At 43.7% G+C, this 20415-nt stretch overlaps 1 protein-coding gene across 1 annotated transcript in view; it reads left to right on the top strand.

Moving 5' to 3' along the window:
- Positions 1-20415, top strand: part of LOC146645192 (voltage-gated potassium channel subunit beta-2-like) — a 256340-nt gene that overhangs the window by 209102 nt on the left and 26823 nt on the right. Inside the window, exons 13-14 of the mRNA XM_085394518.1 lie at positions 8116-8236; positions 8474-8562. Of these exons, the coding sequence (XP_085250644.1) occupies positions 8116-8236; positions 8474-8562 (210 nt within the window). The remainder of the gene's footprint in view (positions 1-8115; positions 8237-8473; positions 8563-20415) is intronic.

Raw genomic sequence — 20415 nt, 5'->3', positions numbered from 1 at the left:
TGTGTGTGTCAGACCTCCTGCTGACCAAAGGGTCGTAAACGCAGGAAGCTTACATCAAAAGAAGCAGATCTTCCAGATAGGATGTATCTGCAATAAAACATTACAGCCCCCCACCAGAACCTCAAGAATCTGGGGGGAAGGACAGTGGAATTTCTTTCATCAGAGCTGGCAAGCATAGAAATGACAACATTTAACAATTCACTCTAATAAAAGTCCTTGTGTTTCTTTGCTCATTGTATTTAGTCTTACTCTCCCCTGTGTTGGCATTGTTTCAGAGCTGTGCCCTCCTGTGTCTCCACTTTCCCTGATTACCTCATGCGTGCGTTTAGTCCTATATATATATATATATATATATATATATACTAGGGGTGCAACGATATTCGTATCGATATTGAACCGTTCGATACAGTGCTTTCGGTTCGGTACGCATATGTATCGAACAATACAACATTTGTAATTTATTTTATCAACTTTCCTTCTGACGATGCTGTCTGTGTTGAGCGCTCAGTGAATCTGCGTTCGACTACTCCGCCTAGGCTGCACTGTCGAGCGCAGATCCACTGAGCGCTCAACACAGACAGCATAGTCAGAAGGAAGAGCGCAGGGCAAGCTAGCGAGACAGAAGTTAAGCTCCCCTTGCAACATGGACCTCCCCCACCCTCATTCAGATCTGGCGTTTGGAATTATTTTGGTTTTCATGTGACGTATGACCCTGAAAGTAAGCGAGTCATGGACTAAAGTAAAACAGTATGTTGTATGTGCCATGCAATGCTCAATTACATGGGTGGGAACTAGTGTGTTAGCGCAGTTAGCTCGTTAACGTGTTGGCCGTCTAGCCCCATGCACGGGGCGATCGGCGGTAGCTCGTTAACGGAGATTTGCCGTGTTGTGGCGTTAAGATCATTTCAACGAGATTAACCTGAAAGCACTAGTGGGAACACAACGAATATGACTGCACGTTTATGCCGACATCATCCTAGTGCAAAGACAAAAACAACAAGCATGCTACTGACTTTAGCCGAGTCATTTAGACAGCTGTTAGCACATGATTCTCCTTATGCTGCTGAGAATATAGCCCAGAAGAAGCGTATAATATAGCTTTTATTTTGGAAAGAGACATTTCTCTGTAATAAACTCTCTTTTCCAAAGATGAGTGATTCCTCAATCAGATACAGACAGGGCTTGCAATATCGCTAGCCCGACGTCCTGGGGCTAGCGATTTTTTTCAGCCGGGCTACCAAAATCTATCTCTTCCCTGCCCGTTGGGCTATTGTAGGAAGGGAAAATATATGTCAATGCTTTTGCATTCTTTCAGAAATGTAGCTGGGTAATTATGTCATTGGCATCGGTGAGCCACTGTCAATATGTGACATATTGAAATCGCGTTTGAATTTGCGCTTGTTTTTTTGCTTTCACTTTGCAATCGTGCGAACTGTGTATAGAGAGCGACAGCACTGATCTGTGAGTGATGATAATTTGTGCACCAATTCCTCTGACATCGTCTTATTAATCGTTAGCTTACTATGCAAACATGACAAGTGAAATCTCCCGCAGCAAGCTTAAACATGTGAGAGGTTGATCGCGCAGAGAATCGCTGAGCTTATGTGAGTGCGTGTGTAAAAGCAGCAGGATGTATATTTTAGTTCTGCTGAGCCAAATAAGACAGGTCAGGGTGAAGAAGTGACAGCCAAAGAAAAGCTTACCACAAAACGGAGAAGTTATGACAAATCAGACTATAAGGCAAAAAGAAAGTGCAGCTTTATGGTTTCATGGACAAAATAATTTCTGTGGCTGCAATATGATGAGCTAAATAACCAGGGCTGCACATAAGTGGTCCGCAGGTGCGCATTTGCTGTCAAAATAAAAAACACGCACAAGGGTTAGGGTTAAATTTAAAAACTGTACTTTTGAGTTAAAATATATATTTATAATTTTAATAAATGACAAATTAAAAAGGCATGAACATTTTTTTGTATCGAAAAAATATCGAACCGTGACACCAAAGTATCGAACCGAACCGGACCGTGAATTTTGTGTATCGTTGCACCCCTAAAATATATATACACATACACATATACACACATACATATATATATATATATATATATATATGTATGTGTGTGTGTGTGTGTGTGTGTGTGTGTGTGTGTGTGTGTATACAGTGGGATGCAAAAGTTTGGGCAACCTTGTTAGAAGTCATTATTTTCCTGTATAAATCGTTGGTTGTTACGATAAAAAATGTCAGTTAAATATATCATATAGGAGACACACACAGTAATATTTGAGAAGTGGAATGAAGTTTATCGGATTTACAGAAAGTGTGCAATATATATATATATATATATATATATATATATATATATATATATATATATATATATATATATATATATATATATATATATATACACAGTGGGGCAAAAAAGTATTTAGTCAGCCACCGATTGTGCAAGTTCCCCCACCTAAAACGATGACAGAGGTCAGTAATTTGCACCAGAGGTACACTTCAACTGTGAGAGACAGAATGTGAAAAAAAAATCCATGAATCCACATGGTAGGATTTGTAGAGAATTTATTCGTAAATCAGGGTGGAAAATAAGTATTTGGTCAACAACAAAAATACAACTCAATACTTTGTAACATAACCTTTGTTGGCAATAACAGAGGTCAAACGTTTACTATAGGTCTTTACCAGGTTTGCACACACAGTAGCTGGTATTTTGGCCCATTCCTCCATGCAGATCTTCTCGAGAGCAGTGATGTTTTGGGGCTGTCGCCGAGCAACACGGACTTTCAACTCCCGCCACAGATTTTCTATGGGGTTGAGGTCTGGAGACTGGCTAGGCCACTCCAGGACTTTCAAATGCTTCTTACGGAGCCACTCCTTTGTTGCCCGGGCGGTGTGTTTTGGATCATTGTCATGTTGGAAGACCCAGCCTCGTTTCATCTTCAAAGTTCTCACTGATGGAAGGAGGTTTTGGCTCAAAATCTCACGATACATGGCCCCATTCATTCTGTCCTTAACACGGATCAGTCGTCCTGTCCCCTTGGCAGAAAAACAGCCCCATAGCATGATGTTTCCACCCCCATGCTTCACAGTAGGTATGGTGTTCTTGGGATGCAACTCAGTATTCTTCTTCCTCCAAACACGACGAGTTGAGTTTATACCAAAAAGTTCTACTTTGGTTTCATCTGACCACATGACATTCTCCCAATCCTCTGCTGTATCATCCATGTGCTCTCTGGCAAACTTCAGACGGGCCTGGACATGCACTGGCTTCAGCAGCGGAACACGTCTGGCACTGCGGGATTTGATTTCCTGCCGTTGTAGTGTGTTACTGATGGTGACCTTTGTTACTTTGGTCCCAGCTCTCTGCAGGTCATTCACCAGGTCCCCCCGTGTGGTTCTGGGATCTTTGCTCACCGTTCTCATGATCATTTTGACCCCATGGGATGAGATCTTGCGTGGAGCCCCAGATCGAGGGAGATTATCAGTGGTCTTGTATGTCTTCCATTTTCTGATGATTGCTCCCACAGTTGATTTTTTCACACCAAGCTGCTTGCCTATTGTAGATTCACTCTTCCCAGTCTGGTGCAGGTCTACAATACTTTTCCTGGTGTCCTTCGAAAGCTCTTTGGTCTTGGCCATGGCGGAGTTTGGAGTCTGACTGTTTGAGGCTGTGGACAGGTGTCTTTTATACAGATGATGAGTTCAAACAGGTGCCATTCATACAGGTAACGAGTGGGGGACAGAAAAGCTTCTTACAGAAGACGTTACAGGTCTGTGAGAGCCAGAGATTTTCCATGTTTGAGGTGACCAAATACTTATTTTCCACCCTAATTTACGAATAAATTCTTTACAAATCCTACCATGTGGATTCATGGATTTTTCTTTCACATTCTGTCTCTCACAGTTGAAGTGTACCTCTGGTGCAAATTACTGACCTCTGTCATCATTTTAGGTGGGGGAACTTGCACAATCGGTGGCTGACTAAATACTTTTTTGCCCCACTGTGTATATATATATATATATATATATATATATATATATATATATATATATATATATATATATATATATATAACAGTGGGATGCAAAGTTACATATATATTAGGGGTGCAACGATACTCATATCGATATTGAACCGTTCGATACAGTGCTTTCGGTTCATTACGATCTGCGTTCGACTACTCTGCCTAGGCTGTACTGTCGAATGCAGATCCACTGAGCGCAGCGCAAACTAGCAAGACAGAAGCTAAGCTCGTTGCAACATGGCAACTACCTCAGTGCTACCCAAAATTGAACCTCCCCCACCCTCATTCAGATCTGGCGTTTGGAACTATCTTGGTTTTCATGTGAAGCGAGACCCTGATGGTAAGTGTGCCATGGACAAAAGTAAAACAGTATGTTGGATGTGCCACGCAATGCTCAATTTTTGGGAACTAGTGCAATAGCGCAGTTAGCTTGTTAACGTGTTGACGCCATCCAGCCCCAAGCACGGGGCAATCCGCGGTAACTTGTTAACGGAGATTTGCTGCGTTATGGCGTTAATGTCATTTTAACGAGATTAACGCTGACAACACTGGTTGGAACACAACGAATATGACTGCACATTTATGCCGACATCATCCTAGTGCAAAGACAAGTGGAAGCAGACAAAAACAACAAGCACGCATGCTACACACTTTACCCGAGTCATTTAGACAGCCGTTAGCACATGATTCTCCTTACCTGATACGTTTAATATGCTGCTGAGAGTATACCTCAGAAGAAGCGTATAGTATAGCTTTTATTTTGGAAAGAGCCATTTCTCTGTAATAAATTCTCTTTTCCAAAGATAAGTGATTTCTCGATTAGATAGATTTATTTTTATTTTGTTGTTTCAGCAACATTAAATTTAAAAACTGTACTTTTGAGTTAAAATATATATTTATAATTTTAATAAATGATAAATTAAAAAGGCATGAACATTTGTTTTTGTATCGAAAAAATATCGAACCGTGACACCAAAGTATCGAACCGAATCGAACCGTGAATTTTGTGTATTGTTGCACCCCTAATATATATATATATACACTCAACAAAAATATAAACGCAACACCTTTGTTACTGCTCCCATTCCCCATGGGATGGACGTAGAGACCTAAAATTCATTCCAGATACACAATATAACCATCCCTCCCAAACAGTGGTCACAAATCAGTCCAAATGTGTGGTAGTGGGCACATCTGCTATATTGAGATAATCCATCCCACCTCACAGGTGTGCCACATCAGGATGCTGATCTGACATCATGAGTAGTGCACAGGTGTACCTCAGACTGCCCACAACAAAAGGCCACCCTGGAATGTGCAGTTTTGTCTCACAGCAAAATGCCACAGATGCCACAAGCAATGAGGGAGCGTGCAATTGGCATGCTGACAGCAGGAATGTCAACCAGATCTGTCGCCCGTGCATTGAATGTTCATTTCTCAACCATAAGCCGTCTCCACAGGCGTTTCAGAGAATATGGCAGCACATCCAACCGGCCTCACAACCGCAGACCTCGTGTAACCACACCAGCCCAGGACCTCCACATCCAGCAGGTTCACCTCCAAGATCGTCTGAGACCAGCCACCCAGACAGCTGCTGGAACAATTGGTTTGCACAACCAAACAATTTCTGCACAAACTGTCAGAAACCGTCTCAGGGACGCTCAACTGCATGCCCGTCGTCCTCATCGGGGTCTTGACCTGACTCCAGCTCGTCGCCGTAACAGACTTGTGTGGGCAAATGCTCACATTCGATGGCGTCTGGCACGTTGGAGAGGTGTGCGCTTCACGGATGAATCATGGTTCACATTGTTCAGGGCAGATGGCAGCTGAGAATGTCCCAGTTCTTGCATGGCCAGAATACTCACCGGACATGTCACCCATTGAGCATGTTCGGGATGTGCTTGACCGGCGTATACAACAGCGTGTACCAGTTCCCACGAATATCCAACAACCTTGCACAGCCATTGAAGTGGAGTGGACCAACATTCCACAGGCCACAATTGACAATCTGATAGACTCCATGCGACGATGTGTTGCACTGCATGAGGCAAATGGTGGTCACACCAGATACTGACCGGTTCTGGGTCCCCAGACCCCCAATAGCGCAAAAAACTGCACATTCCAGGGTGGCCTTTTGTTGTGGGCAGTCTGAGGTACACCTGTGCACTACTCATGATGTCAGATCAGCATCCTGATGTGGCACACCTGTGAGGTGGGATGGATTATCTCAATATAGCAGATGTGCCCACTACCACACATTTGGACTGATTTGTGACCACTGTTTGGGAGGGATGGTTATATTGTGTATCTGGAATGAATTTTAGGTCTCTACGTCCATCCCATAGGGAATGGGAGCAGTAACAAAGGTGTTGCGTTTATATTTTTGTTGAGTGTATATATAAGATAAAAGTAAATCATAAAATTCAATTGTCTAGGAGTGTTAAGCTGGGAGGTGTATCCTGGACACAAGCAAGGTTGTAAGGTTGTAATTTTTCTGTTTTTTAAATTTCTATTACAAAAGGGCCATTATAGGTTTTCCAGTTTAGTTTGTAATTGAGTATTTTTCTAAGACAGCTAAACTTTCTGACCCAGAGCGCAATTAGGGGTCAGGGTCCAGTGACGATCTTCCCATCTCTTGTTTTCGTCCGGCCTCTTGAGGAGAGACACCTTGGCCGTTCACCATATCTGACACTGGCGATGAAGGTGGTATTGAACTGAGGAGACCGACAGTTCATTTTCCTGAATGGGGAACAGGCATGGTTAATACCCCAATAAGACTTCAAATGGGGACAAACTGGCAGCAGAGGAGGTCAAGGAGTTGTGGGTGTACTCAGCTCAAGCCAAATGCAAGCTTCAGGTTGACTGAGATTGGACCATGCAACGAAGAGCAGCCTCCTGCTCCTGGTTAGACCTCTCTGCCATTTTTATGTCTGTGAAATCCAGAAGAGATTCTAACCTTGGCTGTCACAGTCCTGGGTGATCCAGTGGTTTGAGTTTATTGTGTTTTTTTTGTCATTTTTGTACTTTGTTAAGTCTAGTTTGTTGTTTCTAAGGATCATTCCATATTACCTGGGTTGTTTTGATTAGGTTTAGTTGTTAGATTTCCCCTTGTGTCTTTACCCCCTGTGTCTCCCTCCGTGTGTCTGTGTTAATATTGTGGTATGAGTTCTTGTGCCATTTTTCCCGTCGTGTTTTATTCTGTTATGTTTATCTATGTTCCCCAGTTCCTTCTCTCTCTCCAGTCTGTGCCTCTATGTACTTCTTGTTTTACTTTGATAGTCTCCCATCAGCTTGCCCTTCCCTGTCTCATCTGTGTATTTTGTGCCTGCCGTGCCTTCCAGCTGATTCTTCTTTGCCCTGTATCCCTCTGTGTATTTATGTCAGCGTATCCCTCAGTCACGTGTCGTAATCTCCTCATACATGGCTGTGTGTTTCCCTATGTGTCTCTCCATGTGTTTAATTTATATTTTCCCAGTGTAGTTTTTCTAAAGTTTTCACTGTCAGCAATAAAGCTGCTTTTTAAGTTTACATTTTCGCCTCCGTGAAGTCTGCATTTAGGTCCTATTCTGCCTGCACACAGCTGTTTTGTGACATCCCAAACTCGAGAGGTGAACTGAGGTCCACACTCCGAGACAATGTCTGGTAATAGAGCCAAAAAACATGGTTCCTGAGGAACTGAGCCATTTCTGAAGCTTAAGGGAGTTGTGGAAGGTGACAGAGTGCATAGCCTTGGAGAACTGTCTATAGATGTTAGTATAGAGTTATTACCCACTGATAGAGCCAGTAATGAAATCAATGGTGATGTAGGACCACGGCTGTCCTGGGACCATCAATGGACACATGTGGCCAGCAGGCAGAGAGTGAGCTGATTTACTCTGGTCACAGATTTAAAAAGCCACAACTCTACAGCTGCCAATGAATCAGAGTGATTCATCTCATCCCAAGAGGACTTCTTGGGTGAAATCTCCAAGAGAATGGCAGTGCTTAGTTTTTTATTTTTAGCTTATTCTTCTCTTTGTAATTTCGGTAAACTAGTTAACAATCAGATTTTCTTACAGTCTGTTTAACTATCTGTAACAGGGTTATCAATGGCTAAAAGACAAGATCCTAAACGAGGAGGGGCACCGCCAGCAGGTGAAGCTAAAGGAGTTGCAGGCAGTTGCTGAAAGAATAGACTGCACTCTTCCCCAACTGGCTATTGGTAAATGAATAACATTACTATATGTATAATAATACACTGGCTTCCCTACATTAAATATTGTTGTATGTTATATTCCCTGCAAATGACTGTAGAAGTAAAAGAAAAAACATAATAAACATAATACAAAACACATTTGTCCTGTGAAAATACAATGCAGTTTTCTAGAAAACATTGTATTTAACTTGATTTGATATCATTGACATTAACATTTTCTCTCTGTGCTGTAAACCCCCACAGCCTGGTGCCTTAGAAATGAAAGGGTAAATTCTGTCCTGTTGGGAGCTTCCAGAACTGACCAACTGATGGAGAATATCAGAGCAATACAGGTATAAATATCTATCAGTTAGTACACAGAACTATAATTGTTCTCAACATAAAATAATACCAAACATGTTCCATTCAGTGTTTGGAGTGCTTTACATAATTTCTGAGTATCCTCTGTGGCAGTGCCCCTGGTGTATTCACTGCTGTTGATAAACAAATTATCGGCAAACCATCCATCATTGTGTGTGAGAGAGTTTGTGTGTAATGAAAGTGGTTAAAGTTCATAGATCAGAGACCTGTATCATTTGCGTCTGTTATGAGGACTAAGACTAGAAAGGTTCTATAATGAAAACACTATTGTCACCATTTATCATTTGATTACTGTTGTATGGTAAATGATAAATAGCCTGTATTTGTATAGCGCTTTACTTAGTCCTTAAGGACCCCAAAGCGCTTTACACTACATTCAGTCATTCACCCATTCACACACACATTCACACACTGGTGATGGCAAGCTACACTGTAGCCACAGCTGCCCTAGGGAGCACTGACAGAGACGAGACTGCTGGGCACTGGAGTAAGTGAATAACCCCTATTTCGACAAATAAACTTAGGGTTATGCCGGTGTCACGTCGACCATGACGTGGGGCAGCAGAGGGTTACGAAATCTGAAGAAAGTTAAACAAGTCATGAACAGAATAAAATTTTTGCAGTCTAACATTGTGTTTCTTCAGGAAACACATCTGATGCATAATGAGGACTTGAAAATTAAGAGGAGGTGGAGAGGCAAGATCTGGTCTGCATCGTTTAACTCTCAAGCGAGAGGGGTGCATAAATCCATACCACTCCAGGTCCGGCCGGGTTGAGTCAAACGATGATTTTAATGATCACACACGTGGGAGATGGACACCGTACGCAGACAGCATCAGATCTCAAAATGGTGGAGCATTGATCAAACTCTTATAGCCTCTAGTGGCCCCCACCTAATCATAAAAGCCTAAACATTCACATTCTTTCTCTCACACAGTGCCTAAGCTACGACCTTGGCTCCCTGTTTATCTGCTCCTGCTGAGATGGGGCAGAAAACTCCAGTATGTTCTGTTCTCTTCTAATCAGACAAATAAGGCGATGACTTTCTGCGAACAGTATTTCTTATAACTCAGCAGTATAATGCATCATAAAACAATATCATTCATTCACAATCAATCAGCAGTCTAATGTAATGCAAATCAGTTTAACAAATGCAATAGTTATCACCTTCTTCTAATTCAGGAGAATAATGCAAACTAAAATTACATAATAATTCACAATCTTTAATTAAGGGTCTAACATGGCATAAAATAATATTATAATCCCACACTATACAGCGCTTTATGAAGGAATTGAACTTAATAGCTATCTGGAGGGAAGAAAATCCGGACTTTCTAAAGTTCTCATGTTATTCTGGTGCACACAAGTCCTATTCAAGAATTTACTTACTTTTGATATCTGCAGAGTTGGGACTAAAATCAAGGAATGCTCCAATGAGGCTATTCTAATCTCAGATCATGCTCCCAATTCATTGGTATATCAGGACTTGTGAAAGATGCTAGGATTTGGCGTTGCAAACAAAAATGGTTGGCGGACCCTGGTTTTGTCTTGCTTTTGGATGAACAAATTAGCCTCTATTTTGAAATGAATAAAACAGAAACTTTTGCAAGCATAAGATGGGAGGCTTTTAAGGCTTTTATTAGGGGCCAAATAATTAGATCCAATCCAATCCAAAAGGCAAAAAAGTTAGAGACAAACATAAAGGAATTAGACAATGAATACTATCACACAAGGTCCCCTGAAATACAGCAAAATGTATTGCTGCTTTGGGCCTAATGGAATGAACTCTCTGCCTCAAAAGCTGTGGCCAGTCTGCTGCAACTTAAACAGTTCTTCTACAATCAGGGTGAAAAACCTGGGAAGGTTCTTGCATGACGTCTCAAGCAGCTCCAGAGTGAAAGGGCTATTATCTCACTGCAAAAATGAGCTAGGAGAAATTATTGTGGATCCGGCAGGAGCCTTCAGGAAATATTATGAAGATCTTTACAGTTCAGAAATATCTAATGACCACTCAGAACTAAAAAAGTTTTTAGATAAGATAAATATACCCAATATACCAGAAGACCTTAGGGCTATTTTGGAGAAAGATATCACTGTCGAGGAATTATCTGCTGCAATCGATAGTATTAAATCGGGGAAAACCCCCGGACACGATGGCCTCCCAATTGAAATTTATAAAAAGTTTAAATATAAACTGTTGACTTCCAATTTTAGAAATGTTAACAGAATCCTTTCAAAAGGGCACCTTACCACAGTCCTTGAAAGGAGCACTAGTTAGTCTGCTCCCAAAGGCTGGTAAACCACACAATAAATGTGAAAACTGGAGACCCATCAGTCTGCTTAATGCAGATTTAAAAATACTTTGTAAAATCTTAGCCAAGAGAATCGAAGAAATACTACCTAAAATAATTGGGAGGGATCAGAACGGATTCATTAGGGGCAGACAAGGATTCCACAATGTCCGAAGGATTCTGAACATTCTTTATGACCAAAAGGGGGGCTCTTGACACTGCTTTACTGTCACTTGACACTGAAAAGGCATTCGACAGAGTGGAATGGCCTTTATTTGTTTGAGACTCTGGCGCGCTTTGGTCTGGGAGAGGATTTTTGTTATTGGGTAAGATTACTTTATAAGGAATCATATGCACAGATCCTGACTAACAATAATATCTCAAAAACCATAAAAATAAATCGAGGGTGTAGACAAGGGGACCCTTTGTCCCCACCGTTGTTCATTATTGATTGATTGATTGATTGATTGATCATATATTATGGCAATTGAGCCTTTGGCTATTGCAGCGAGATGATAGTATGATATTATTTCTGGTATAACAATAGGACAGACAGAATATCGCTTAGCCTTGTATGCTGATGATTTAATTATTTTTCTTAAAAATTTTAACAAATCTATCCCGGTGTCACGGTTCTGGGTCAGTTTCGACCCAGTATTTTGAGTTTTGATTGATTAGTTTATTTTTGAATGTTTGTTGTGGTTTTGGGCGTTATGAGTATTATTATTAGAATTCTATGTTTCTGTTTATTCATGTTTAAGGATTTGTTCTCGGTTGTATCTCACGTTTAGTTTAGTTCAGGTTCCATGTGTCATTCTGTCTGTCTGTCTCAGTGTCAGGTCTGCGTCTTGGTGCAGTGTTCTCATTTCCTGTTTTATTGGGAAGGTCTGCGTCTCATGTGAGTGTGTTCAGTTTTACCTGTGTCTCGTCTTGTTGATTATTCCCAGCTGTGTCCACCACCTGTGTGTAATTCCCCTGTGTTTCTCTGTGTGTATTTAAGTCATGTCCTCTGTCATTGTAGTTGCTGGTCCGTCTGTGTATTCCACCCTGCTTCATCTGTGTGTTTCCCTGCTGTCAACCGCCAGGTGTTTCTGCTCGCTTTCATTCATGTTCAGGTTCGTGTTCTGTAGTCAGTTTGTTCCCAGTCTAGTTTAGTCCTTGTTCGGTTCGCCTTTTGTCCATTTTTATTTTGTGTTTAATAAACCACCATCACACCTTTACAAGTGCCTGCGTTTGGATCCTCCTTTATTTTCCACACGGCTCATCTCACTCGCCGTGACAGTACGGACCAGCCAGATATGGATCCAGCGGCATTCACCCCACCCACGGAGCTTCGGGACCTCATAACGAACTCTGCTTCAAAATTAATCAACCTGTGGCTAGAGCATGAGGGAGAAGCATTTCTCTACCTTCTGGAAGCCAGGCTACAACAGCTTATTTCCGATTATCCCTGGCTATTGGACTCACTGCACCCTCTGGTACAAAACTTCATTCTCCACGAACTCCACCTTCACCCCCCCCCGCCGCTACCGCTCGCCCGCTCGTTTCAGTGGAGCACGTGCCGTCCGAACTGCGTACCCGGCCCGTCGGAGCCGACTCCAAGGAGGAAGCGACATTCGCGTCACCGGCGCGGCACCCCACAGCCAGACTTCAGGATGTCAAAACAGCCGGCTGTGGTGGGTGAAACAGACACTCTTTCTGTTCCTTCTGACCCAGATACTAGGTCTATTTCTTCTGGAGCTATTTTTTGTGTCTCCTCTAAAAATAATAAGGATTTCTCTGTCTCACCCATGACCATTGCTCCTAAGACTGCCTTTGTTGAGCCGACTTTTCGTGTTAATTACTATGTTCACGCTGTTGTTCCCATGCCCGGAGTAGCTGAGCCTAGCACTACGAACATAGGGAATTTAAGTGTCAGGGAAGCTTTCTTGTCTCCGTCAGTTCCTTCAGGGAAAGCAATAAACCTTTCTGAAACTGGTTTTTCTGGCCGTATTGTCCCATCCTCACTTTCACCCCAGTCAGCAGCCCAGCTGCCCTCAGTTCAGTCAGCAGCCCAGCTGCCCTCAGTTCAGTCAGACACTCCACAATTTATTACGCCTCCACTACAACCGTCTCCGCTACTGGTAGGTCAGTCTGTAGCCGCTTCGCTGCCTATAGCTCTGTTGCCACCAGTTCAACTGTCTGCCCACTCATTTACCCAGCCACCATCCTCACCTTCTCATCCAAAGCAGGAAACACACTTCACCACAATATCTGCTGGTTCTCTTAAGCTGGCCATCTCAGAGACAGTTGCTCCCTCTAGGGCCTCCCCAGAGGCTGGGTGTCAGTCACCAGCCAACTCTGGACCCCTAGAGGTCAAGACGCCAGCACCAGCAGCTCACCAGGAGAACTCACCAGAACGGTCTCGGCTCTCAGCACCCCTGAGAGTTCAAGTGAATTCACCCGTCCGCCTCTGTCCTCTGCTGAGTGTATTGGGGAACACTTACAGCCCTCCGAGGACTGCATCCCACTGTTGCTGCCTGAGTCAAGCCACTGTGCTGCTCAGCCCCAGCCAGTGTCCACACTGCCAGAGGTCTCCGTACCTGCTGCTTCAGTGTCTGTCTCCACTGGAGGGCCCGAGGAGCCCGTCCAGTCTCAAGCCACATTAGCTGGGGGTTCAAGTGAACCCAGCCAGCGTCCTGCCTCATCGGCTGGAGGGCCTGAGGAGCCCGTCCAGCCTCAGGTCTCGTCGGCTGGGGGTTCGGGAGAACCCAGCCGGCCTCAAGTCTTGTTAGCTGGAGGTTCCGAGGAGCCCGTCCGGCCTCATGCCACGTCTGCTGGAGGGCCCGAGTCGCCCGTCCAGCTTCAAGCCACATCTGCTGGAGGGCCCGAGCCGCCCGTCCAGCTTCAAGGCACGTCTGCTGGAGGGCCCGAGCCGCCCGTCCAGCCTCAAATGTCGTCTGCTGAAGGTCCCGAGTCGCCCGTCCAGCTTCAAGCCAAGTCAGCTGGTGGGTCCGAGGAGCCCGTCCAGCATCACGCCTCGTCTGCTGGGGGTCCTGGAGGACCCAGCAAGCACATCCTCACATCTGCTGACGTTCCGGGGAAGTTTGTTCAGCCACCACCTGCTGAATCATCCCCTGTGACTTCTACACCGTTGCCTGCATCAACATCACCTCCTGCAGTATCACCACTGTCTGGTTCCGCAGCCGTCCCGCTGCCGTCAGGTTCCGCAGCCGTCCCGCTGCCGCCTGGTCCAGCCTCTGTGCCTTCATCCACGCCTGGTCCAGCCTCCGTGCCTTCGTCTGGTCCTGCCTCGTCTGGTCATGCCTCCGTGCCTTCATCTGGTCCTGCCTCGTCTGGTCCTGCGGTTGCCACACCGCCGTCAGAGCCAGCTCGACCTGTTCCGCTTCGCCTCTGCCGGCCGTTTTCCAGGCCTCTAAGTTGGCATCATAGCCTTCGGGGACGGCCTCCGGAAAGAGTTCATCGCCGCCGCTGGCATTGCGGCCGACCTCCGGACCTGCTTAGTGGCCGCCACTGCCTTCCGAGTGGTCGGCGTCCTGATTGGTTTTGCCTGCGCCGCCGCCGTTGCTGTGTGCCCGGCCGGCCCCCAGAACTGTCTTGGTCCTTGTGTTGTTGACCCCCGGGTCAACCCCCTGAACTTTTCTTGGACTCTTGTTGAGCTCTAGTTTGGTTTTGTTTTTGATCTGTTTTCCTGTGTTCGTGGACTGTTTTCTTGTGTTTTTGGACTGGTTTTGGACTCTTGTGCCCCTTGGTTTTGGTTGGCTCTGCTAGAATTGATTAAGGAGTTTAAGGAATTTCTGGTTACAAGATCAATATGTCTAAAACATCCATTATGTTAATAAACCAATTAGATAGAGAAAACCCAACCTCTGTTGTTACTCAATTTAGGTTGTTAATAGCTTTACCTATTTGGGCATCCAAATTCTTCCTTTGCTTAAGGATATCATAAAAATTAACTATAATTCAGTTATGCAAGATGTCTCAAAATCTCTGGATAGATGGACTGCTCTACCAATGTCATTAATGGGGAAATTAAATACTCTCAAAATGAATATACTCCCTGAACTGCTGTACTTATTTCAAAACTTGCCTCTGCCACCACCAAGCAATTTATTTTCTCAACTGAGGACACTCTTCATCAAGTTTTTATGGAAGAATAGACGCCCCAGGTTGTGCCTATCTCTATTGTATCTGCCTTACGACATCAAGTTAAGACTCACCTCAATGAAGTTAATTCACTCTCAGTATCAGAATCAGAATCAGAATCAGAATACTTTATTCATCCCGAGGGAAATTAGGGGTTACAGCAGGCAGCACACTAATGGCGCATGCGCACTCACAAAGGAACCTTCTGACCAACTTTACACAAACATCACATTGGGCAGACATGTCAGAAGGTAGGCTGATAGGAAAAAAACAACGAAAATACACTACATGAGGTAAGAGGAGGAGAAAAAAAAACTCCACTCAGACTGAGCTCCTAGTGGGAGAACAGTTTGATAAAAGAAAAAACACCTCAGCACAAAAGCACATGACTATCAATACACCATAGAAACACGAGACAAGCAACAGGGGCGGGTAAAGGGTAAGAGAGAGCCGGCGTAGACAGCGCATCCGGTCCTGCAGCATCTGTGCTGGTCCAGTTGACTGCTATCATCCCCGGTAGGGCACAAGCATCGAAGGCGTTGGAAAGGGAGGGGGATGAGTGAGTGCTTATCAGTGTAAGTGTGTGTGTGTGCGTGTCCATAGTTTAGCTGAGACAGTGTCCTTCGGCCTATCAGGCTAAGTAAACAGTCCTCCAGCCAATCCAGGTGTCCTTCATGGGGCGGGAAGAATAGTCATCACACAGTCGTTATCAGGGAGTTGTTTTGGTGGGCTCCAGCCTTGGGCCTGCAGCTGGGGCCGTGGTGTCCAAATGTTGAATATTGTTGATTTCTCCTTTGTGAGCAGCTCGAATTCTAGCACTCCGAGGCTGGTCTCTCGATCTCCCGTTGAAGAGCTGCGAGCCTCCCCATGATGGTATCAAACTTCTGTTCCGTGGTGTTGTCAGTCTTTTGATTCTGAGACCTCACAACTGCAGTGATCCGTTCCGCGATGTTTTCCAACTGTCGCTCAAGGGTCTCATTTTGAGCAGGCCTCTCTCTGATGTTTCCCCTCATACGCTCAATGGTGTTGTTTTGAGCCTTCACAGCAGCTGTAAGCGTCTCCAAGGTGTTGACCATATTACGTTCGTTGTGAGAGGTCGCACCTCGTCCCGTCGCTTCGAATCCAGCGGGCAGCCTTGTGGGGGTTTGAACAGCCGGTTCCGCTTTCTTATTTCTCTGATAAACCAGGGCTAACCAGGACAGGGTGAAGGGGGATTTAAAATATGGGCCGAAAGGGGGTTACAAAAAATAGTAGATCTTTACAACCCAGATAATAAACACTTACTGTCCTTTGATGAAATGGTTTTCAAGCATGACATAGCCTGCAGCCAGTTCTTTAGCTATTTACAGCTGAGAGACTTTATTAGAACACAGCAAAACCAGTCCTTGTCCATTCCTGGCCTATCAACCCTTGAAGAAATGATGGTGAAAGATTGCCAGGGAAGGGGCTTGATTTCTAAAATCTATAATAAACTGGTGGCCGCCTCTACAAAAACGTCCGTAAAGAAGCTTGAATCCTGGAGAGAAGACTTACTCCCTTGAAGAGTGGGAGAGGGCTTGCGCCAGGGCACAATCACAAACAGTGAACACTTATTTAAATCTCTTGCAGTACAACTGGTTAATGACTCCAGTCAAACTTAATGCTTTCTACAGTACCATCCCGGATGTTTGTATAAAATGTGACGAGGAAAAGGGAACACTTCTCCATTGTTTGTGGCAGTGTGCTGAAATTAGGAAATTCTGGGAAGAAGTGAAACAATGCACTGAAGAAATTTTAGAAATAAAACTGCATTTAGAACCAAACGTTTTTTGCTGGGCATCAATCCATCTAACTGTAATACAACAAGGAAACATCGCTTATTTTTAGACATAGGGCTGCTGATGGCTAAGAGAGTGATTGCCATTACTTGGAAAGAGGTGGATAGACTGAGAAGAAGTAAATGGATTTCAGAGTTAACATCTACCCTGCCCTTAGAAAAGATCACCTACGCAATCAGGGGTAAGCAGCAATGCTTTGATAGCATCTGGGGCCCCTTCAAAAACTTCCTTGCTAATAAAAACTTGCCCCACTTGGTGGAAATTTTTGGGGACGATTCATAGGTGGCCCTCTGCAGTCCACTTGGGAATATGTTTATTGCTTGACATTGAACAACTACTTTCTAATTTACATTTGACATATACCTGTGAGGGTGCATAATTTGTGGGAGATGCACACAGTTGTTCCCCCGTTTTCCCTTTTTTTTGTCCTTGTTTGTTTGTTTTGCTTTTGTGTGTTGTTTTTGTTGTTTTGTCGTTGCTGTTTTTTTTCTCATCCTTTCCTATATGGTGTATATGTATAAAGGCAGTATGTCTATCTTGTAGTTTATGTAAGTTCAGCTACTTATTTTGTTACGCTTCATAGATGTGTACATTGCTATGTTCAAAATAAATAAAGACATTGTTGGAAAAAAAAATGGTTGTGAAGATAGTGTCAGTGCCTTTGTCTATAGATTTCACATTTTTCTGTGCCTTCATGGGTTTTTGTCATCTATACTTGTTTCTTCCCAGCCCTAACAACACACATCACATAGCTCTGTGATGTGTGGTGAGCGCAACCTCTCAGGATTGCATTACAGCTAGATGGACCCTAAGTCAGGCTCAGGGAGGAAAAGCCATCTGCCATGAGTAGTTGGGGGTGATGTGTGGAAGAGAGAAAAAGATTAACAATAACTAATGATTATGGTTGTGTATGAACACATAGTGAATGAAAAAAGTAAGTGAAGAATATTCAGTGCATAATGGGAAGCCTAAGCATAAGGGAGAGTTCATGTGATCCAGCCCTAACTATATGCTTTATCAAAAAGGAAAGCTTTAAGCCTAATCTTAAAAATATCTTTTTTACCGCAATGTTAATTAGGAGGTTCAATGCAAAGAAACAACCATCAATTAGTTGTGGTCTATCTCAAATCAAATCAAATCAAATCAAATCACTTTTATTGTCACATCACATGTGCAGGTACATTGGTACAGCACATGTGAGTGAAATTCTTGTGTGCGAGCTTCACAAGCAACAGAGTTGTGCAAAATACAATAATGTAAACAAGCAAAATACAAGAATGGCTACATCTGAAACTAATAAATATATGTACAATATATAATAGTATATGCATTTCTGGATGTGTATACTAAATATTTTTCTACGTGTGTGTGTGTGTGTGTGTGTGTACACATATTTTACAAATTAAATAGCGTAAACAATAAATAAAATATATAAAATAAAATATACAGAGTGAGACATGTGCAAAACAGTGGCGTTACTGTACAGTATCTCGGTTTATCTCTGAGGATGTTTTACCAGTCAGTGGTTGCTTGAGTACTTTTCTATGCTGTGGTGTGCTGGGGGAGCAGCACAGCAAAGAAGGACTCATCCAGGCTGGAGAAACTGATCAGGAAGGCTAGCTCTGTGGTCGGCATGAAGCTGGACACTCTGGTGACAGTGGCAGAGAAAAGGACACTAAAATAACTGCTGGACATTATGGACAATGCTGGGCATCCTCTGCACATGGCCATTAACAACCAGAAGAGTCTGTTCAGTGACAGGTTGCTTCTCCCCAAGACAAGAACTAACAGACTTAAAAACTCCTTTGTCCCACACGCCATCAAACTGTTTAACTCCTCTCTGGAGGAGGGAGGGGAAACAGGAGGACAAAGGAGGGGGGAACAACTAAGCTGTAGTGCCTCTTCACTTCACTGTGCAATACCTTTTGTGCAATACTTTTGTTAATAGTCAATGGTGCAATAGACCTCAATACTTGAAATGTGCAATTCACTTGTATTTTTATTTTTATTCCTATTTATTCTATTTATCGTATATTTTATTTATACTTGTCTCTGTATTTATGTGTGTGTGTGTGTGTGTGTGTGTGTGTGTGTGTATATATATAATATTCTGTAACTCTGTAACTTCTGTCGGTGCTGTGCTTTTGGAAACTGAATTTCCCAGAGGAACCCACCCGAGGGATTAATAAAGTTTTATCTTATCTTATCTTATCTTATCTTATCTTATCTCTTATCTTATCTCTTATCTTATTTGATAACTTAAGTGATAACTTAAAGGAAGGCACACATTGCTAAACTCTGAAAGAGAAAACAAGGTTGGACTGTAAGTCACTAACTTCAGAATAAAGGTTTAAACTCAGAAGAACAAATCAAACTCACCTCAGCTGCCACCCAATGTGGCAGTGAAAATAGTGAGCTGACGCTGAGTGCAGTCCTTATATAATGTGTGCCATGTAAGTTCAATTAAGGAACAAACTCCTGAGCCAATCAGTGATGAGAAAGTAAAATAGGAAACAAGGTAAGTCTGGTGAGGTGAGGGAGATTGAGGAAAAGGGTAAATAGAATAAGAATCTTTACAACAACATTGTTTCTAAGGTTTTTAGGACCAAGTACAATAACCTCAGTTTTATTAGAAATTAGAAGCAGGAAATCAAAGGTAATCCAGATCTCCAGGTTTTTATATTTAGGGTCCGTGCCCTGATAGCGTCGCAGTTTCGGCAACGTCCGGTAAGCTTTTACTGGCCCTTGAAAATCCAAGGGAGAAGGTGTAAGTCTCATGCCATACCGTACCCATATCCACAGCAGGCATGTTAGAACCAGGCAGAACAGGAAGTCAACAAGTCAGATGCATAACTTTGGGAAAAGGATTGCCTCTAAGGGCTGGTCAGTCGGGCTGGGGTGCGAAGCGTGGCTTGAGGAGCAGTCGCTCCATCGTACTCCTCTCTCAGCTGCCGGAAGCACGGTGAATGGCCCACCTGACGGAGCTCCATCTGTGTGCGCCTCGCACATCACACAGTGTGGGTTTTTGCAGGGCAGTGTCTGCCACCTTGACTCTCCTGGAAAGGTGCATCACTCACTCACGCTTTTTGTCTGGAGTACCAGGGGCGTGCCAGGGCCAAAACAGCAGTTGTTGTACCTATATTCACAAGGAGTCTGTAGACAGGGCGCGTGGCAAAGTTTTTCGATCGTGTGGTGGAGGGCAAGTGCAAGAGGGCAGGCTACTGAGGGACTAGAGCAGGGCATGATGTGCACGAGGGAGAGAACTGTGACGAGCACCGCTCCTTCCGCTCGAACCCTAGTCGCTCTCCTCTGCTCCCTCGTAGCACTGCTCTTTATTTTGGTTACATGAATTTGCATAAGTTTATTAACATGACATCTTACATAGGCATACATGTGAACAAAGAGTACCTTGTCTGTCTGTCGTGTGTGTGTGTGTGTGTGTGTGTGTGTGTGTGTGTGTGTGTAGGGTCAAGATGTGACCCTGTGAACGACTGCCCAAAGCTGGTACCAGGAGTCCAGCGGTCCACCTAAACAAAAGGCACTTATACTTAAGCAGGTACAGAGTAGGTGT

The sequence above is a fragment of the Rhamphochromis longiceps genome, linkage group LG20 (assembly GCF_057381845.1).
Source record: "Rhamphochromis longiceps isolate RC_006_pf linkage group LG20, R_longiceps_female_GT1.1, whole genome shotgun sequence".
Taxonomy (NCBI): Eukaryota; Metazoa; Chordata; class Actinopteri; order Cichliformes; family Cichlidae; genus Rhamphochromis; species Rhamphochromis longiceps.
The sequence above is the reverse complement of the archived record's forward strand: the minus strand, read 5'-3'. Positions and strand labels throughout refer to the sequence as shown.